This window comes from Carcharhinus amblyrhynchos, chromosome 5 (assembly GCF_965287045.1).
Source record: "Carcharhinus amblyrhynchos chromosome 5, sCarAmb.v2.hapA, whole genome shotgun sequence".
NCBI lineage: Eukaryota > Metazoa > Chordata > Chondrichthyes > Carcharhiniformes > Carcharhinidae > Carcharhinus > Carcharhinus amblyrhynchos.
This window is the reverse complement of record NC_137328.1, coordinates 22,999,687-23,017,171: the sequence shown is the minus strand read 5'-3', so window position 1 is coordinate 23,017,171 and position 17,485 is coordinate 22,999,687. Positions and strand designations below refer to the sequence as shown.

General features: G+C 42.9%; 1 protein-coding gene across 1 annotated transcript in view; it reads right to left on the bottom strand.

The window, feature by feature from the left end:
• The window catches only part of LOC145342920 (SH2 domain-containing adapter protein F-like), a 102,245-nt gene that overhangs the window by 64,560 nt on the left and 20,200 nt on the right, over positions 1-17,485 (bottom strand). The window contains exon 2 of the mRNA XM_080188539.1: positions 1,003-1,132. Within this exon, the coding sequence (XP_080044665.1) occupies positions 1,003-1,132 (130 nt within the window). The remainder of the gene's footprint in view (positions 1-1,002; positions 1,133-17,485) is intronic.

Sequence of the window (17,485 nt, the reverse complement as noted above, 5' to 3'; positions counted from 1 at the left end):
GTGCATTGGGGAGACCATGCAGACGCTATGACAACAGATGAATAAACGCTGCTCAACAAACACCGGCAAGAGCGCTCCCCTCTTGTTGGGGAGCACCTCAGCAGTCATGGACATTCGGCCTCTAATCTTCAGGCAATTGTTCTCCAAGGCAGCCTTCACGACACATGACAACGCAGAGTCGCTGAGCAGAGACTGATAGCCAAGTTCCGCACATGAGGACGGCCTCAACTGGGATCTTGGGTTCATGTCACACTATCTGTAATCCGCTCCCTCCCCCCCCCTCCCCCGGGCTTGCAAAATCTCACTAACTGTCCTGGTTGGAGACAATACACATCTCTAACCTGGGCTTAACCCTCTCTCTACTCACATTGTCTGTATCTTTAAGACTTGATAACCTGTAAAGACCTGCATTCCAACCATTATTTTGTAAACTGAGTTTGTGTCTTTGTATGCCCTGTTTGTGAACAGAACTCCCACTTACTTGAAGAAGGAGCAATGCTCCAAAAGCTAGTGGCTTGCGCTACCAAATAAACTCATTGACTTTAACCTGGTGTTGTGAGACTTCTGTTGATGTGGAGATGCTGGCGTTGGACTGGGGTAAGCACAGTGAGAAGTTAGTACAGATGCAAAAGAAAGAGATTCATCAGAATAGTAGAATGAAGAGATTTAAAACTCAAGAGTTTTGATGAAAACAAAAACTGTTTTCAGCGCCATTAGCCAGAAGACACAAACAGATTTAAGATAACTAGCAAAAAAGGTGAGAAGACCTTTTCTTTGTTTTTCACAGGGATCTAATGTGGTCTGGAACACAATGCTTGAAATAGTGTTGGAAGCAGATTTAATAATAATATTCAAAAAAGAGAACAGATGAACAATTGAAGGAACAAAATTAATTGGATAGCTCTATCAAAGAACCAGCATCAATCTTTAATGCCACTCAGGAGACTGCAGAAACCAGAAGTAGTTAAAATACATTTACACTATTGCGCACACAGACCTTACCTGCCATTATTTTCTGTGCCTCATAAGGTTCCATGTAACCATTATTTCCCACTTCTGGCTTTTTGATAACTTTATTCTTTGATTCATTTTTGGCATCAAATGGGTCAGAGTAGTCATCCCTAATGGCAACCTGAAACAGTCAAAAAGTGATTTGATTCATATCTACAAGTGATATGGCAGCACTGAAATATAGTGCATTCAATCAAGTAAAATTTCTCGCAACGCTCTATAAGAATACAAACAGACAGAAGGTAGGGGGAGACAGTAGCTTTGTGATATTATCACTAGTCATCCAGAGACCCACAGTAATGATCTTCGGAGCAGGATTCAAATCACACAATTTAAATTTAATAACTATCTGGAATTAAAAGTTGAATCGTGACCATAAAAATGTTACTGATTGCTGTAAAAATCCATCTAGTTCACTATTTTTTTAAATTAGTGTAACAAGTAGGCTTACATTAACTCCACAATGAAGTTACTGTGAAAATTCCCCAGTCACCACACTCCAGGTGTCAGTTTGAGTACACTGAGGGAGAATTTTGCATCACCAATGCACCTAACCAGCACATCTCTTGGCCTTTGGGAGGAAACTGGAGCACCCAGAGGTAATCCATGCAGGCACAGGGAGAACGTGCAAACTCCACACAGATAGTCACCCAAGCTGGGAATCGAACACAGGTCTCTGGCACAGTGAGGCAGCAGTGCTAACCACTGTGCTGCCCATTTAGGAAATCTGCTGTTGTTGCAATTCCAGTTGATGTTACTACTGGACGGGAAGATCCCAGTATGGAAACTTGGCTCAAAAAGACCATTACTTTTACGTTTTAAAATGCAGAGTAAGGACTGCTAATTAGCTTTCAATAATAGAAAAAACAAAAACATAATTTTGATTATAAAAAATGTCCATTCGTAGAATCATAAAAAGGTTACGGCACAGGAGGCTACCATTTGGCACATGCCAGCTCTAATCTCACCTTCTTGTGGCCGGCCCATAGCCCTGTAGCTTACAGCACTTAAGGTGCAGATTCAGGTATTTTTTAAAAAGGCGTTTAGGGTCTCTGTCTCCACCAACAACTGAGGCAGCGAATTCCAGACACCCACCACCCTGTGTGCAAAAAAGTTATTCCTCGTGTTCCCTCGACAAGTACTGCCACTTATCTTGAATCCACGTCCTGAGGTTCTAGAATTCTCCTCCAAGGGAAACAAATTTATCCTGTCAACTTTATCTCTTCCCCCATTATTGTGTACACCTCTATCAAGTCACCCCCCACCTCAGTCTTTGTTACAAGGAAAATAACCTGAACCAACCCCAACCTACCCAGTCTCTCCTCTTAGCTACATTTTTCTAACCATGGCAACATTGTTGCAAATATGCCATCTTTATAACCTTGTCTACTTGAAATGCTGTCTTTAAAGGACCTGTGCACTTGTACACCAAGATCTCTCACTTCATCTACCCGACTTGGTACATTTTCATTTATTGTGTATTCCCTATAACCTCCCTAAATGCAGTACCTCACACTTCTCTATGTTAAAATATATCTGCCACTTTACCATCCACTTCACCAACCCATCTATATTGTTTTGTAGATTATAGCTATCTCTATAGTATCCAGTACTCGGCCAACCTTTGTGTCATCTGCAAATTTTCCAACTGTGCACCCCATGTTCAAGTCCAAATCGTTAATACATAACACAACGGCAAGGGTCCCAACACCGAAGCCTGCTTGAAACAATTTTCTATTCACAAGGACATCCATCAAGTATTACCCTTTGTTTCCTTTTGCTGGGCCTACATTTCATCCAGTTTGCCATATTACTCTGTATCCCTGGACCTTTTCTTTTTTGATCCATCTGCCAAGTGTCAAACGCCTTGCTAAAATCCATGAACACAACATCCACTGCATCACTTTCATCAAATAATTCGATCAAGTTCCTGAGGCAAGGCCTTCTTTTAACAAATCCATGCTGACCATCTCTGACAAGTTCACACTTTTGTATGACAGTTAATCCTATCTCTCAGGATTGATTCTACTAATTTACTCATCATCTTCACAAATCTGCATATATTGCAAGGTGAACATAGATTAAGCTTTATATTGTATGTTACAAGGTTCTCAGTAAATGCACAGTTCCTGTAACCCATCAGGCTCACTACAGTCTTACAACACAGCACTCCAAAATTAAAATGGTAGATGTCCCCTAATCAGATGAAAATTTTTCCAACTGATTCTTAATGTTTTCAAACTCCACTCAAAATGGAATGCTTTCTATTTCTTTTCAACAATGATTTCTTTTAGCTGCTTTTACAAAGGATCCACTTCCAGGATTTCCAACTCTCCTTTCAAACAAGGCACACTCTTGGCTGTTATAATAAAAGTCTCACGCTCCTGACAATATTCCTTTGTCTCGAATTGTCATGTACATCTAAACTTCCAAACAAATTATTAGTTACTTACAGAAACCAGAAGGAGTAGCTCATTCGGCCCTACGTGGCTGCTCCACTGCCATTCAATTTATCATGAATGATCAAATTCGATACCTTGATCCTGCCTTCCCCTCATATCCCTTTATCCACTTAGCCCCAAGAGTTATATCTAATTTCTTCTTGAAATCACACAAATATTTTGGCCTCAGCTACTTTCTGTAGTACTGGATTCCACAGATTCACCAGTGTTTGGCTGAAGAAATTTTTCCTCACCTCTGTCCTAAAAGGTTTACTCCTTACCCTCAAACTATGACCTCTACTTTGGATTCTTCAACCATGGAGTATGTGCTTTCTGAATTTAATCATGTCTAACCCTGTTAGAATTTTATAGGTTTCTATGAGAAACTCTCACCCTCTCACTCTTCTAAACTCCAATGAATATAATTCTAACTGACTTGGTCTCTCCTCATGTGACAGATCCACCTTCCCAGATATCAGCCTGGTAAACCTTCTCTGCACTCCCTCTATAGCAAGGACATCCTTCCTCAGATAAGGACACCAAAATGGCACACAATACCGAAGGTGTGGACTCACCAACGCCCTGTAAAACATTCCTACTTCTATACTCAAATTCTCTAGCAAATGAAGGCCAACAAACCATCTGCCTTCTTTACTGCCTGCTGTACCAGGGCGGTTACTTTCAGTGGCTGATGCACAAGCACACCAAGTTCTCACTGAGTATCCACCTCTCTCAATGTACATCCAAACAATAATCTGTTTTCCTATTTTTGCTACTGAAGGAATCTCACATTTTTCTGTATCTGCCAGGCATGTACCCACTCAGCCTGTTCAAATCATGCTGAAGCATCTCTGCATCCTCTTCACAGCTCACCCAACTTTGTATCACCTGCAAATTGGAGATAATCCATTCAGTTCCTGGTTCCAAATCATCAGCATATAATGTGAACAGTTGGGGTCAGAGCACAGATCCCTGTGGTACTCGGCCGATCACTGCCTGCCAATTGTAAAAAGACTCTTATGTCAATTCTGTTTCCTATCTGCTAACCAACTTTCTATTCATCAAGACACTATCTGCAATCCCATGCACTTTAACTTTACATAGTAGTCTGCTATGAGAAAGCCATCTGAAAGTCTAAATCATATCTACTATTTTCCTTGGTCAATACTGTAAAGGTAGTGTGTCCAGTTTTATTTTTGCCTCAGCACACAGACAGGTCTTCAGCCCTAATGTCTTTATAAGTTTTATATTTATGTATTTCTAATCAAATGTGTCCAGATTTAACAAAAGTCAACAAAATGTTCACTCAATCCCTGATGAATGAATGGTAATTTCACTATCATCCAACTGGAAGTATTTGATTCATGACACATACATTTGATTTAACTGTTAAAGTCAGAGAACCAGGATCATTCCTAATTGAAAGGCATAGCTGAATGTGGTTTTACAATCCATACAGTCAAATGCTTTGCTAAAATCAGTTAGCACTAATGTTGTTTTCTGATTGCCAGTGTTACGATACAGCTGACTGAGGAGATACACGAGACAATGGACTGTGGATAATCCTTTTCTATTAATAATCTGCTGATAGTCTAAGTGTTTCATTCTTTTGCTCACCATCCACTTTGCAATCAATCATTGAGGTGGCAGAGGAAGTAGAGGTAGTTATGATAATTTGTGGATCTTAGCATCTTAATAGATGTATTGTGTTCCTTATCAATCTTATTGTAATTGTCTATTGACTCTTTATTCTCTGTGCACGATTAGTCAACCCAGTTACAAAAAAACAGGAACTAAAGAGTAAGCCGGAAGCTTATGCTGCAAACATTTCAACAATATTGGAAAAATATCCCTACCACACAGCACCAGAGATGTGGGTTCAGTTCCTGGCTTGGGTTGCTGTCTGTGCAGAGTCTGCATGGGTTTTTTCTGGGTACTCCAGTTTCTTCTCATAGTCCAAAAGAATGTGCTGGTTACCCTGGTTAGGCTAAACTGCCCCTCAGGTGTAACTGAACAGGTGCTGGAGCATGGCAACCAATGGATTTTCACAATAATTTCATTGCAGTGTTAACGCAAGCCTACTTGTGACGATAATAATAAACTTTTTAAACAAACATTACAAGAATTGTAAATAAAGCTGTTTGCACCATCTCTGCATTTCTGCAAAGCTTAAAACACATCAAGTCATAAAAAATTGGCACAGCAGGATGGGAGAGTCATGGCCCAGGAAGTCAAATTATCTGAATGACTACAGATTGTGAAAGGGGAATGTGCAACGAGACCTGGGTATACTTGTACATGTGTTGCTAAAAACAAGCATGCAGATGCAACGAGCAGTAAAGACGACAAATGATATGTTGGCCTTCATAGTGACAGGATTCGAGTACAGAACAGAGATGTCTTACTGCAATTATACAAGATCTTGGTGAGACCCCAATGAATCACAACCTTGTAGCATGGGGTCCCAAACAATGGAATGGCCCCATACTAATAGGTAACAGTGGGAGACCCATCAGAGTCTGGGAGCTCTGAACTTTCTGATAGAGGCTCGACAATGCAAAGCAACATTGGGCTCCGATTGGTGGAGTCCCCTTAGAGAAAAAAAATCACCCCAGAGGTGGTGGTGGCTTGACAGCCGTTTGGTCTGGTCTGAAGTTTCTGTTGGTATATCAGCAGCGGGGTTTCCGACACTTGAGCCTATCAGATTGAGGCAACAGTGAAGCAGCAAACCTGCAAGGTCAGCAGGGACTGAGGTGGTGGTGCTAGCCAATGGCCATCAAAGGGAGCAATCTCAATCTCCAGGCCAGGGCTGAGGGGGGGCAAGTGGGTGGGCAACCAACCAAAGAACAGATTCCAGGCCAGGGCAGGGTAGATAAAGCCAGCAGCTAGGTTTCTGGGGAGCAGTGGAGAGCTCGATCAGAGGGGACAGGCATGGGTGAGAGCAGAGGCCAGGGCAGGCCAGGTAAAGCCAGCAGCAGCAGCCTCGCAGCCATCCAGGAGCATATGTGATCAATAAGACTTAAGCCTGGCCACCCAAGAGGTGAGTAGTCAAGAGGTGAGAGGGCCAGGCACGCACCGAGGTTTTTGGAAAGCAGCAGGGTGACATGACCAGAGGTCAGGGCTGAAAGTAAGGAGGGCTGGGCAACTGGACTGATGAGGGTGAAAGCAGAGGTCAGATGGGCAGAAGTAGCAGCCAGGCAGCCACTGAGACACCAGCACATCTGGCAGCTTAGGTCATCAAGGGAAACAGCTGCAGGGATGACTCGACTCCCAGTACAGGGTTGAGGGCTAGACTGGCAAGGACAAGGGCATACCACAGCTAGGAGTGAGGCAAAGTCAGCGCTGCCAGGAGCAGCAACTTGACCCCCCGGGGTTAAGGAAGATAAAGAAGCTTGCTCTTTCTGAACATATATACTTACTGAAATCAAGACAGATCAGTCAATATGAAGTGACACGATGAATCTGGTAATAAAACTGAAGTTGAGGCAAGAGGACGAAGCTTGGCAAAGGGACAGTTAAAAGATTTCCAAGTATTAAGCAGTGCTCAAACTGCACATTAATTCTGTTGACAGACCTCAATCCAGTCGACTGACAGACACAACATTGCATTCTCTAATCAAATCACTTCTTTATTAAACAAAGTTATAAATTCCCAATGCTCATCACTACTACAGCCTGATTAAAAAACAAATACCTTCTTTTGTTACCATTACAAATTCCTCAGCGTAGATTTAAACAAACAATACTTATCTAATGACTTCTCACGAAGTTGTGGAGACATCATCACCTAATCATACATGCCTCTCTCCGTTTTTGAATAGTGGTGTCACATTGGCAATTTTCCCAGTCCTCTGGTACTTCTCCAGAATCAAGGATTTTTCGAAAATTACAACCAATGCATCCAATATCTGTGTAGCTACTTCTTTTAGAATCCTACGATACAAGCCATCAGGGCCAGGGGATTTATTTGCCTTTAGTTCCACTGATTTGTCTAATACTACCGCTCTAGTGACAGCGATGGTGCATAAATCCTTCCCTGTGTGCTTCATTAATGGGATGTTTCAAGTATCTTCCACTGTAAAGACTGATGCAAAATATCTGCTTAACTCTCTACCGTTTCCTTGTTCCCCATAACTATCTCCCCAGATTCATTTTCCAAGGGACCCATGTTCACTTTGACCTTTTTTTTCCTGTATTTGAAGAAGCTCTCAGTTTTTACATTCCTTGCTAGCTCGCCCTCACCTCATTTTCTCTCCCTTAGTCATCCTTTGCTGCACTGTATGAAACCAAGCTGCCATCTCATGCCTCTATTTATTCGATTATCAAACTTTTGACTTAAATATCTGAAGACTCACCAATCTGTTGCTTCTCTTGTGGCATGGTGGCACAGTGGTCAGCACTGCTGCCTCACAGCACCAGGGACCCAGATTCAATTCTGGCCTCAGGTATTTTTTTTTAAAGCTGATTTATTAGTGTTATAAGTAGGCTTACATTAACTCTGCAATGTAGTTGCTGTGAAATGACTGTGTGCAGTTTGTACGTTCTCCCAGTGTCCATGTGGGTTTCTTCCAGGTGGTCCGGTTTCCTCCCACAGTCCAAAGACGTGCGGGTTAGGTTGATTGGCCGTACTAAGTTTACTCAGTGTTAGGGAGATTAGCACGGTAAATACGTGTGGATATGGGGAAAGATCCTGGGTGCAGGTGCAGTTGTTGGTGCAGGCTCAATGGGCTGAATGGCCTCCTTCCACTGCAGGCATTCTATGACGTGACTTCATTTTACAGGGAGGTTAACTGAAATTTTTTTTTAATTTCACTCCTATTATCCAAGAACATTCAGATTTCAATTTTCTGAAAAATAAGTATCCCCTTGCTATTTAGTTTGAATCACATCCCCTTGATTTGGTTAGTTAATTGAACACTGTATATTATCACATTGTTATTTGCTGCTTACCAATTAATTGGTTACATATTGCTTTAAAGTTGATCAACATAGATAAAATTGTTAAAATAAAATTTCAAGGACTACCACAAATGACCTTGTCCCATGATATCATTTTACAACATGTCTCCACTTCTTGATATGTTCATCCCTCCTGCTGTTCATTGCTGCTGTGCCACAACTGGTGGTGCCCATGCTGTACGTAAAAGGTTCCTCTCTCCTCCTGTGTCTTACTGCTGCCAGGACTTTTGATGGTCAAATTATGAGCAAGATTACATTTTTCTTTTTAATTTTTCTATATTGCAATGATCTAACTCATTTGGATTAGAATTTTGAACGTATTGGTTGCTCAGTTAGTGAAAAACCTCTCACTTGTGCCTTGTCAGAAGACAGGAAGAGAGGTCAGTTAGGCTATTGGTTTGGATGTGTGATAAACAGCATGGTACTATTCATCCAGACCAAAATTGAATGGTAAAAGTCATCACAGTCTAAACTAAAGTCCTCTTTGTTCCACTGCCAGAGCATGCTGCTGGATAAATTCCATCATAAATAAATGAACATTCCTAATTTTCAAAGGATAACAATAGATGCCTCAGTGATCTTACATCCTGGTCAGGATAAAAGACAACATAAAATCAGGAGTACAACCACAAGGGGTAAAAGTCCAGGATTAAAGATAAACTGCAGGATAGTATAGCAAACCACAAGCTTGTAAAGGCCAAAGCCATAAGAGGGTTGTCGGGCAACATTCAGAATCCATCCAGAAATTCCAATAAACTCAAAACACTCAGGCCCCAACTCCCCAATGTAACCAGGATGTCCAAAATACCATGCAGTAGGATATCCAAGGATTGAAATTGAGCCCTCACAAAGCAAAACTACCTTCTTGACAGACAGGATTCTTTTCTTCACTTCAACCATTTTCTCTCAGATAGTTTGTGGTTCAATGTGGTCACTGATGATTTGTGCCAGGGAGCCTGTTGTCCACAATTTTACTCACAATGGCAGCCATCACCTCAATGTATGCAACATAGCAAGAGCGTGAGCCCATTCACCAGCAAAACCGTCATGAACAAGGCCCTACACCAACCATCTCCTATCACCCTGGTCAAACAAGGATTTTGTTGACTCTCCTCAGCATTCCGTCACCAATACTTCAGCCAGGATCTTCCAAAATTACATTATGGGTCATTCATCAGGATTAAAAAATAATTTGAAGACAAGTACCACCAGAGCATGTGAAAATACAGCCATTCTTGCGCTTATATTATGTGACACCAACAACGCACCCCCCCACCCCCCTGCCTCCAAATTCATTGTTTTCTCTTTCAAAAATTGGACAATTGTTGAGCTGATAAAAATGGCTGCAGATGGCCATATGCTGGCTTTTGGAAGATTCTAAGCAGTTTGAAAGTAAACAAACCTCCTGGAATGTAACACTCCTTACGTTATATGAACATTCTAGCCAAGGGGCAGCATAGTGGCTTGGATCAGTTTTCTTGAAGCTGCTGCAGATGCAGAAGCGGAGCCATGGACCGCACCCAGAACAGTGCACAGTCTTCCAACTGAGGTCTAATTAGCGGTTAGCACTGTTGCCTCACAGCGCCAGGGGCCTGGGTGATTACCTGTGGAGTCTGCACATTCTCCCAGTGGCTGCGTGGGTTTCCTTCCATACTCCAAACATGAGCAGGTTAGGTTGACTGGCCATGCTAAAAGTTGTCCCTTAGTATCAGGAGATTAGCAGAGTATATACGTGGGGGTTATGAGGATAGGGTCTGGGTGGGATTGTGGTCGGCGCAGACTCGATAGGCCTCCTTCTGCACTATAGGGATTCTAACATGAATACAATGGTTTAGCAGGCGAGATGTCCGTTACAGCCAGCTATGGACAAACGGTAAGTCTTTGTGACATCTAATCTCCAACATGGCATTAAAGGCCTCATGGTTACGTGCTCCAACCACAAGTGGATTGACACGGGGCTTTGTTGGTCATGTGATGGTTGCATTGACTAAGACTTGATCTGTCTGAATTCTTTTATTCAATAAACTATTAGATTTTATCTTCCGTCACTATTTAACCTCAGAAGAGAAATAGGAAATCAAACAGCAACTTGTCTCAGTCATTTTCCGTCTTATGGGTAACAGCAGAAAGATCCCATGCCCAGGATTACAAATGTCTGGCCCTCAACTAAACTGCAAACAACAACTGGAACTTGTATTTTCAAGACTAATTCAACTCTACATGCCTTCCCCCATCAGCCAAGTCCATGACAAGGGCAAGGGGATGTCAAATCTTAGCCAAGCATTCAGTACAGCAGTTGCAAACACTTCTAAGAAGGTGGTCCAAGGACAGAACATCAAGTGCCAGCACAATTAAAAACTAAATCAGAATTTTTTTAAAAAATAGCCAAGGGATATCAGAGAATCACAGATTGGTTATAACCACAGAGGCTGGTAGTCAGCCAGTCATGTCTGTGCTGGCTCTCTATAAAGCAAATCACCTTGTGCCATGACTTTGCCTTTCACCCCAAAGCCTTACAAATTCATCCTCCTCAGATTAACAATTCAATTTTCATTTGAAAGCCATGATTGATTCTTGTCTCCACCATATTCCATGTATTTGAGATCTTAACCATTCACTGTGTAAAAAAAAAGTTCTCTTTACGCAACATTGGCAAAAGAAGCAATCATTTTAAATTGTTATCGTCAGTGACTCAACCCTTCCATCAATAGGACTAGGTTGACTGAATTAGTTAATCCAGAGCTCTCATCAGCAGAATTTTCCCAAAATATTTCTCAGTGACACAACAGCGAGAGAACAGTAGTTTTCCATGTCAGTCTTTTTGGCATATTCCACATCACAGTCTTCTGACACTCATTGTTTCCATGAGATTCATTGCCTCATGGAAGCTCCAGGCACATGACTCATCCAAAGTGGCAACAGCTGTGCACCGATAAGCAGGGGGAACTCCATTTAAACACTTCCAATGTACACACAGTCGTACGAGGAAAATGGCACCAAACACAGCAGCCCCACGATTTATGGAGAGAAAGTTAGGGTGGCTGCTGGATGCTGTGGAGATGAAGGCCATTTACTTCCCGAGACAGTCATTGACCCAGGGATCAGGCCACCTAGGCAGCAGCTGCCGGTGCCCATGCACTGGCACAGAGGACCAGTGCCCCGTGCTGAAAGAAACTGAATGACCTTGTGAGGTAGCAAAGAAGAGCATCCATCCTGTACTGCCATTAACCTCATGCATCACCCATGTCGAGCCACTCCTTGAAACCAAGTGGCCTTCCTGTACCCACCCAGCCCCCCACCATCTTCCTCCAATTCCTCTGGCAACACCCATCATAAACCTGAGTGCCAAGGCCAGGCCCTGACATATGCCACCTGACTGCCCCACTGCCAGCACCCATAACATCTCACACCCTTTCAGCCTTCTGGCATTCAATCCCCCTTCAGTCCCACAGCCAGACATCAGGTGGATGCAAGGACACCCAAGAGCTCGGGCAGGCAGAAGTTTTCCAGAGCCAAGGAAACAGCTGGCCCCCCAGCCAAGTGCTGGGCCGCTGGGTTCAGTTCTGCTGGAGTTTCTAGAAATACAGAAGCAGAGCCGGGAATGATCCCAGAGCTGTGCACAATCTTCCAACTGAGGTCTAACTAGCGTCTTGTATAAGTTCAGCATAGCTGCCTTGATCTATGCCTCTATTAATAAAGCCCAGAATACTGTACGTTTTATTAACTGCTCTCTCCACCTATCCTGCATCTTCAGTGATCTATGCAATTTACACCCAGGTCCCTCTTTTCCCCTGGCTTCTACGGCCATTTTTCATCCCCTCACCCTGCACTATAAATATCTCCCACTTTCTATGCCTTTTAGCTTTGACAAAGGAACATCTGTTCGAAATGTCAGCTATTTTCTCTCCTTTCAGATGCTGCCAGACTGCTGAGATTTCAGCATTTTCTCTTTTGGTTTCAGATTTCAGCATTGGCAGTAATTTATCACTTTTATCCAGTGTTTACTCACTGCCACTCCTTTTCCAGGTTAATGCCTACCCTGAAGTACTGGTCTTCTCTCTGACAAGGTTTCTGTATGTCTCTGTCTCCCTATCCACGTTCATTGTTTTCCACTTCTCTCAATGTTGGACAAGGTATTTACCAAGACTTGCTTCCATAACCACATTTCCTTCCTCAGTGACTGCCTTCGTCTCCGACTTAGCCCAGGTGGATTTCAACTCAAATTCCACGCCGCATGTAATCTCCAGGATATACAACATTCTTGAACTGCTATTCTCACCGCAACGTGAAAGCTACTCAGTTCCATGCGCCGCCACACGAAGACATTCGACATCTCTGTCCAGCAATACTTACTCTCTCCAACTAACTCTCTCTCAAAGCTGTCCGTGTTCCCAGTTTCATTTCATTCTCCACATCATTCAATATCTTAAAAAACTTTTTCCTGTTTCTTGCAGATATAAAGGAATGCAAGCTTCAACAACTTACTACTGTCCACCCCAGGCCCTTCACCAGTCCCAATCAACTTGAACTCCATCTCTTCTAGCTCCAGCCCTTGCTGTGTTTTCACCATACCCCCCAGCTTTCCCCTCTGAGACTGAGCATGATGTTCTCAGCTTTGTGCCCTTACATCCCCATCTCAAAGAACTCCGGGCACAACATGATTTTGAACTCTTCTTTCGTTGCCTTTGTCTCCATGCCCATTTCTTTAGTTAAGAGTTCTCCTCCCACTCCACAGATCCTTTTATGTGCCTCCAACATTCTGCCTCCAATTGGACACCAACACTGGGACAATTGTCTGTCCTCAATCTTTTCATTGGAAACTGTCGTCGGGATATTGGCCATCTCAATTTTTCTGCCCCCCTCACCCATTCCAAACTCTTTCTTCCAAGCTTTCTGCCCTTCGCTCTCTTAGGCCGAATACTGACTGGTCAAAGCTGCCAGAAAAGGGGATGCTGTTTTGTCTGGTGTACTGACCTCTACCTTGCAGAGGCTGAGCACCTCAGATACTTCTTTCAATCTCCCCCGGGATCATGACCACACTACTGAACATCAAGCCATTATCTCTAACACTGTCACCAATCTCATTTCCTCCAGATGCTGACCCTCACATTCTCCAACTTGTCTCCCGATGCTGGACAGCCTGCTTCTACCGACTTCCAAAAATCCACAAAAAGGACTGTACTGGTAGGCCCACCGTGTCAGCATGTTCCTACCTCACTGAACTTATTTCCTCTTACTTTGACTCCATCCTCACTCCCCTGATCCATTCCCTCCCCATCTACATCCAGATTCCTCTGATGCTGTGTGTCATATTGACAACTTCCAGTTTGCAGGACCTAAACTGACTCTTATTCACTATGGACGTGCAATCTCTCTATGCCTCCAACCCACACCAGGATGGCCTGAGAGCTCGTCACTTCTTTTCAAGAAAGAGTCTTGAACAATTGCCATCCACCACCATTCTCCTCCACCTGGTTGAACTTGTTCTCTCTCTTGACAGCTTCTCCTTTACCTCATCCCACTTTCTCCAAATCAAAGGAGTAGCAATGGGTACCCACATGGGTCCCAGTTACCCCATAAAAAGACGAGTGTATGTGGAACATTCCTTGTTCCACGCCTACCCAGACCCCCTCCCACAACTCCTTTACATCGATAACTATTTTGGTGCTACTTCATGCTCTCTTCCAGACCGTGAAAAATTAATTCATCAACTTCGCTTCCAGTTTCCACCCCTTCATTGTCTTCACCTGGCTCATGTCAGACGCTTCCTTCTCTGACGCCATTTCTGGCAAAAGACTATCTACTAATATCCATTACAAGCCCACTGACTCCCACAGCTGTCTGGACTATAGCTCTTCACACTCCATATCCTGTAGGACTCCATCCCTTTCTCTCAGTTCCTTCGCCTCCGTTCTGATGATGTCACTTTCCAAAGTGGTGATTCGAATATGTGCTTATTTTTCCTCAACCGTGGATCCCCATCTACAGTTGTCGATGGGGCCCTCAACAGCGTGCTGTCCATCTCCCATGCCACAACCCTCACCATCCTCCCAGAACAAGGTTAGAGTCCCCCTTGTCCTCACATTTCACCCTGCCAGCCTCCAAATGCAAAGTATAAGCCTCCGCCATTTTTGCCAACTCCAGCGTGATGCCACCACCAAACACATTTTTCCCTCACTATCTCTATCAGCATTCTGCAGAGACTGTTCCCTCCAGGATAACCCAGTCCACTCCTTCACTATACCCAGCACCTCTCCAGTCATTCGTGGCACCTTCTAATGCAGTTGCAGAAGGTGTATCACCTGTCCCTTGACCTCTTCTATGCTTACCATCCAAGATCAAAAACATTTATTCCAGGTTAAGCACTGTTTTGCTTGCACCTTTTTCAATTTGGTGTATTGCAATCGCGGCTTCCAATATGGTCACCTCTATATCAGAGAGGCCAAGTGATAAATTGGGTGATTGCTTATAGACCAAAGGTGCTTAGTAAAGCAATCAGGACCCTGACCTTCCGGTTGTTTGCCATTTTAACACACAAGCCTACTCTCATGCCCACATATCTATCCTTGGCTTGCAGCAATGTTCCAGTGAAGCTCAGCGCAAACTGGAGGACCAACATCTCATCTTCCAGCTAGGCATTTTATAGCGCTCTGGTCTCAACATCGATTTCAACAACTTCAGATGATTTGCTCTACCCTACCTTGGCTCCTTTGTTTTTATTCTATATTATTTAATTTTTTTTTTACTGTTCTCTACTTTTTTTTTTAATTGAATTTCATTTTTCTTCCCTGCCCACCCTTTCTCCCTACTTCCTCCCCTTTCCTTTTCTACGCACGCTTCCCCTTTTCTACATTCTACCTCTGTCCCATTCCCCTTCCCCAACATCTTCATCTGTCAAAGCTTACAGCTTCTCTGCCACTTGGCCATTCACACCTTTATTCTCTGTGGACAGTTATTAGCAGTCTTTTCCCTGGTTTCCATGGTTATGACTCATCTGTCATTCCCTTACCTTGCACTATAAGTATCTCCCACTTTCTATGCCTTTTAGCTTTGACAAAGGGTCATCTGGACTCAAGATGCCAGCTCTTTTCTCTCCTTACAGATGCTGTCAGACCTGTTGAGATTTTCCAGCATTCTCTCTTCTGGTTTCAGATTCCAGCATCCACAGTAATTTGCTTTTACCCTCTGCTCCTACACTTGTTTAAGAATTTTACCTCATTTCATACTTTGTCTCCACGTGCTTTCTACCAAAATGCACCATCTTATACTTCTCTGCACTGAACTGCAACTGCTACCGATCTGCCAGCTCCAATCTGTCTGTGTCCTTTTGAAGTTCTACACTGTCTTCATAGGTTACAATACTTCCCAGCTGTGTGTCATCTGCAAACTTTGAAACAGCCCGCAGCACACCAACATCAGGAAAGTCAAGGGTCCCAATGCCTAATCCTGGGGAACACCACTTCAAACATTCCCCCAGCCAAAAATTAAAATGTCCATTTTAATATCCATTGACTATTACTCTGCTTTCTATTACTTAGCCAATTTTGTTTTCACATCGCTTGTGAAGGACAGTAGCAATAACTGTTCTCACAAGTCTATTATGTTCTTGCCGTCTGAAAGTCCACATGCACAACGTCATAGAATCCCTACAGTACAAAGATGGCCATTTGGCCCATCAACCATCTCACCCAGGCCCTTTTCCTGTTACCCTCATTTACCCTGCTAATCCCCGATATTAGGGTCAATTCAGCATGCCAATCAACCTAACCCGCACATCTTTAGACTCTGGGAAGAAATCGGAGCAGCTGGGAGAACCCACACAGACATGGGGAGAATGTGCAAACACCACACAGTGACCCGAGGCCAGAACTGAACCCGGGTTCCTGGCGGTTTGAAGCAGCAGTTATAAACATTGTGCTACCATGCTGCCTGCCAATAGCATTACCTTCACTGTCCCTTTTTATACCCTCCTCTAAAAATTCTAGCAAATTAGTTAAACAATATTTCTCTGTAATTGATAAAATTGCAGATAACAGAGTGGGAAGTTTTTGAAAAGTATTGGTATAACATAAGACAAGAACTCTGGTTATGATATCAAAAGTCTAGTCATCAAAACTAAATGGGCTACATAAATACAATAATAATGAAAAGTCTGCAGATTGCTGCTCTTTATATCGTCCCCCAAAAAAAGAGAAAAATCAACAAGGTTTATCAAGGCCAACACTGAATGTTTTTATATCTGCAGACTGAGAGAGATTGGAGCTTTTAAAACAGTCACAAGTGATGCTGTAGTCGGAAATAAGGAAATAACATATTTGGTTATTTTATATCTGTTATCGCAACAGAGAATGAGGATAACATAACAAAGATATTAGGAAAACTAAGCTACTAGATTTAACACAAGTTTATTTTTAAATGGTAATGGAGAAAATAATGAGATTGGAAATGAGTAAACCTTCAGATCTGGTGGTCTACAAAATAACGAGGGGCATAGATAAGGTAGATTATCAACATCTTTTGCCAAACTAGAAGGCATAGGTTGAAAGTGAGAGGGGAGAGATACAAAAGAGTCCAGTGGGGCAATTTTTTCCACTCAGAGGGTGGTGAATGTCTGCACCAAGCTGCCAGAGGCAGAAGAAGAGGCAATTATAATTTGGTCTTTTAAAAAGCATTTAGACAATTACATGGGTAAGATGGGTATGGAGGGATATGAGCCAAATACAGGCAATTGGGACTAGCTTAATAGTAAAGGCTGGACAGCATGGACAAGTTGGGCTGAAGAGCCTATTTTCATGCTGTAAACCTCTGACTTTAGGAATGGATAGTTTCCACCCCAGAACTTTAAAATAAGTCCCAAAAAACATTTAGATGCTGCAGTCATGTCCTCCAATTGAAATTCTTCAATTGTCCTCTTGGGAGTAGAGAATAGCAATCATATTCCCATTATTTAAGAAGGGCAGAAGGCATAAACCTGGAACACCTGTTATGGAGAAGTTACTGGAGTCTTACTTAGTGACAGAGCACTGAGACAACAATATAATGATGGCACAAATAGATATGAAGTTATAATGGGT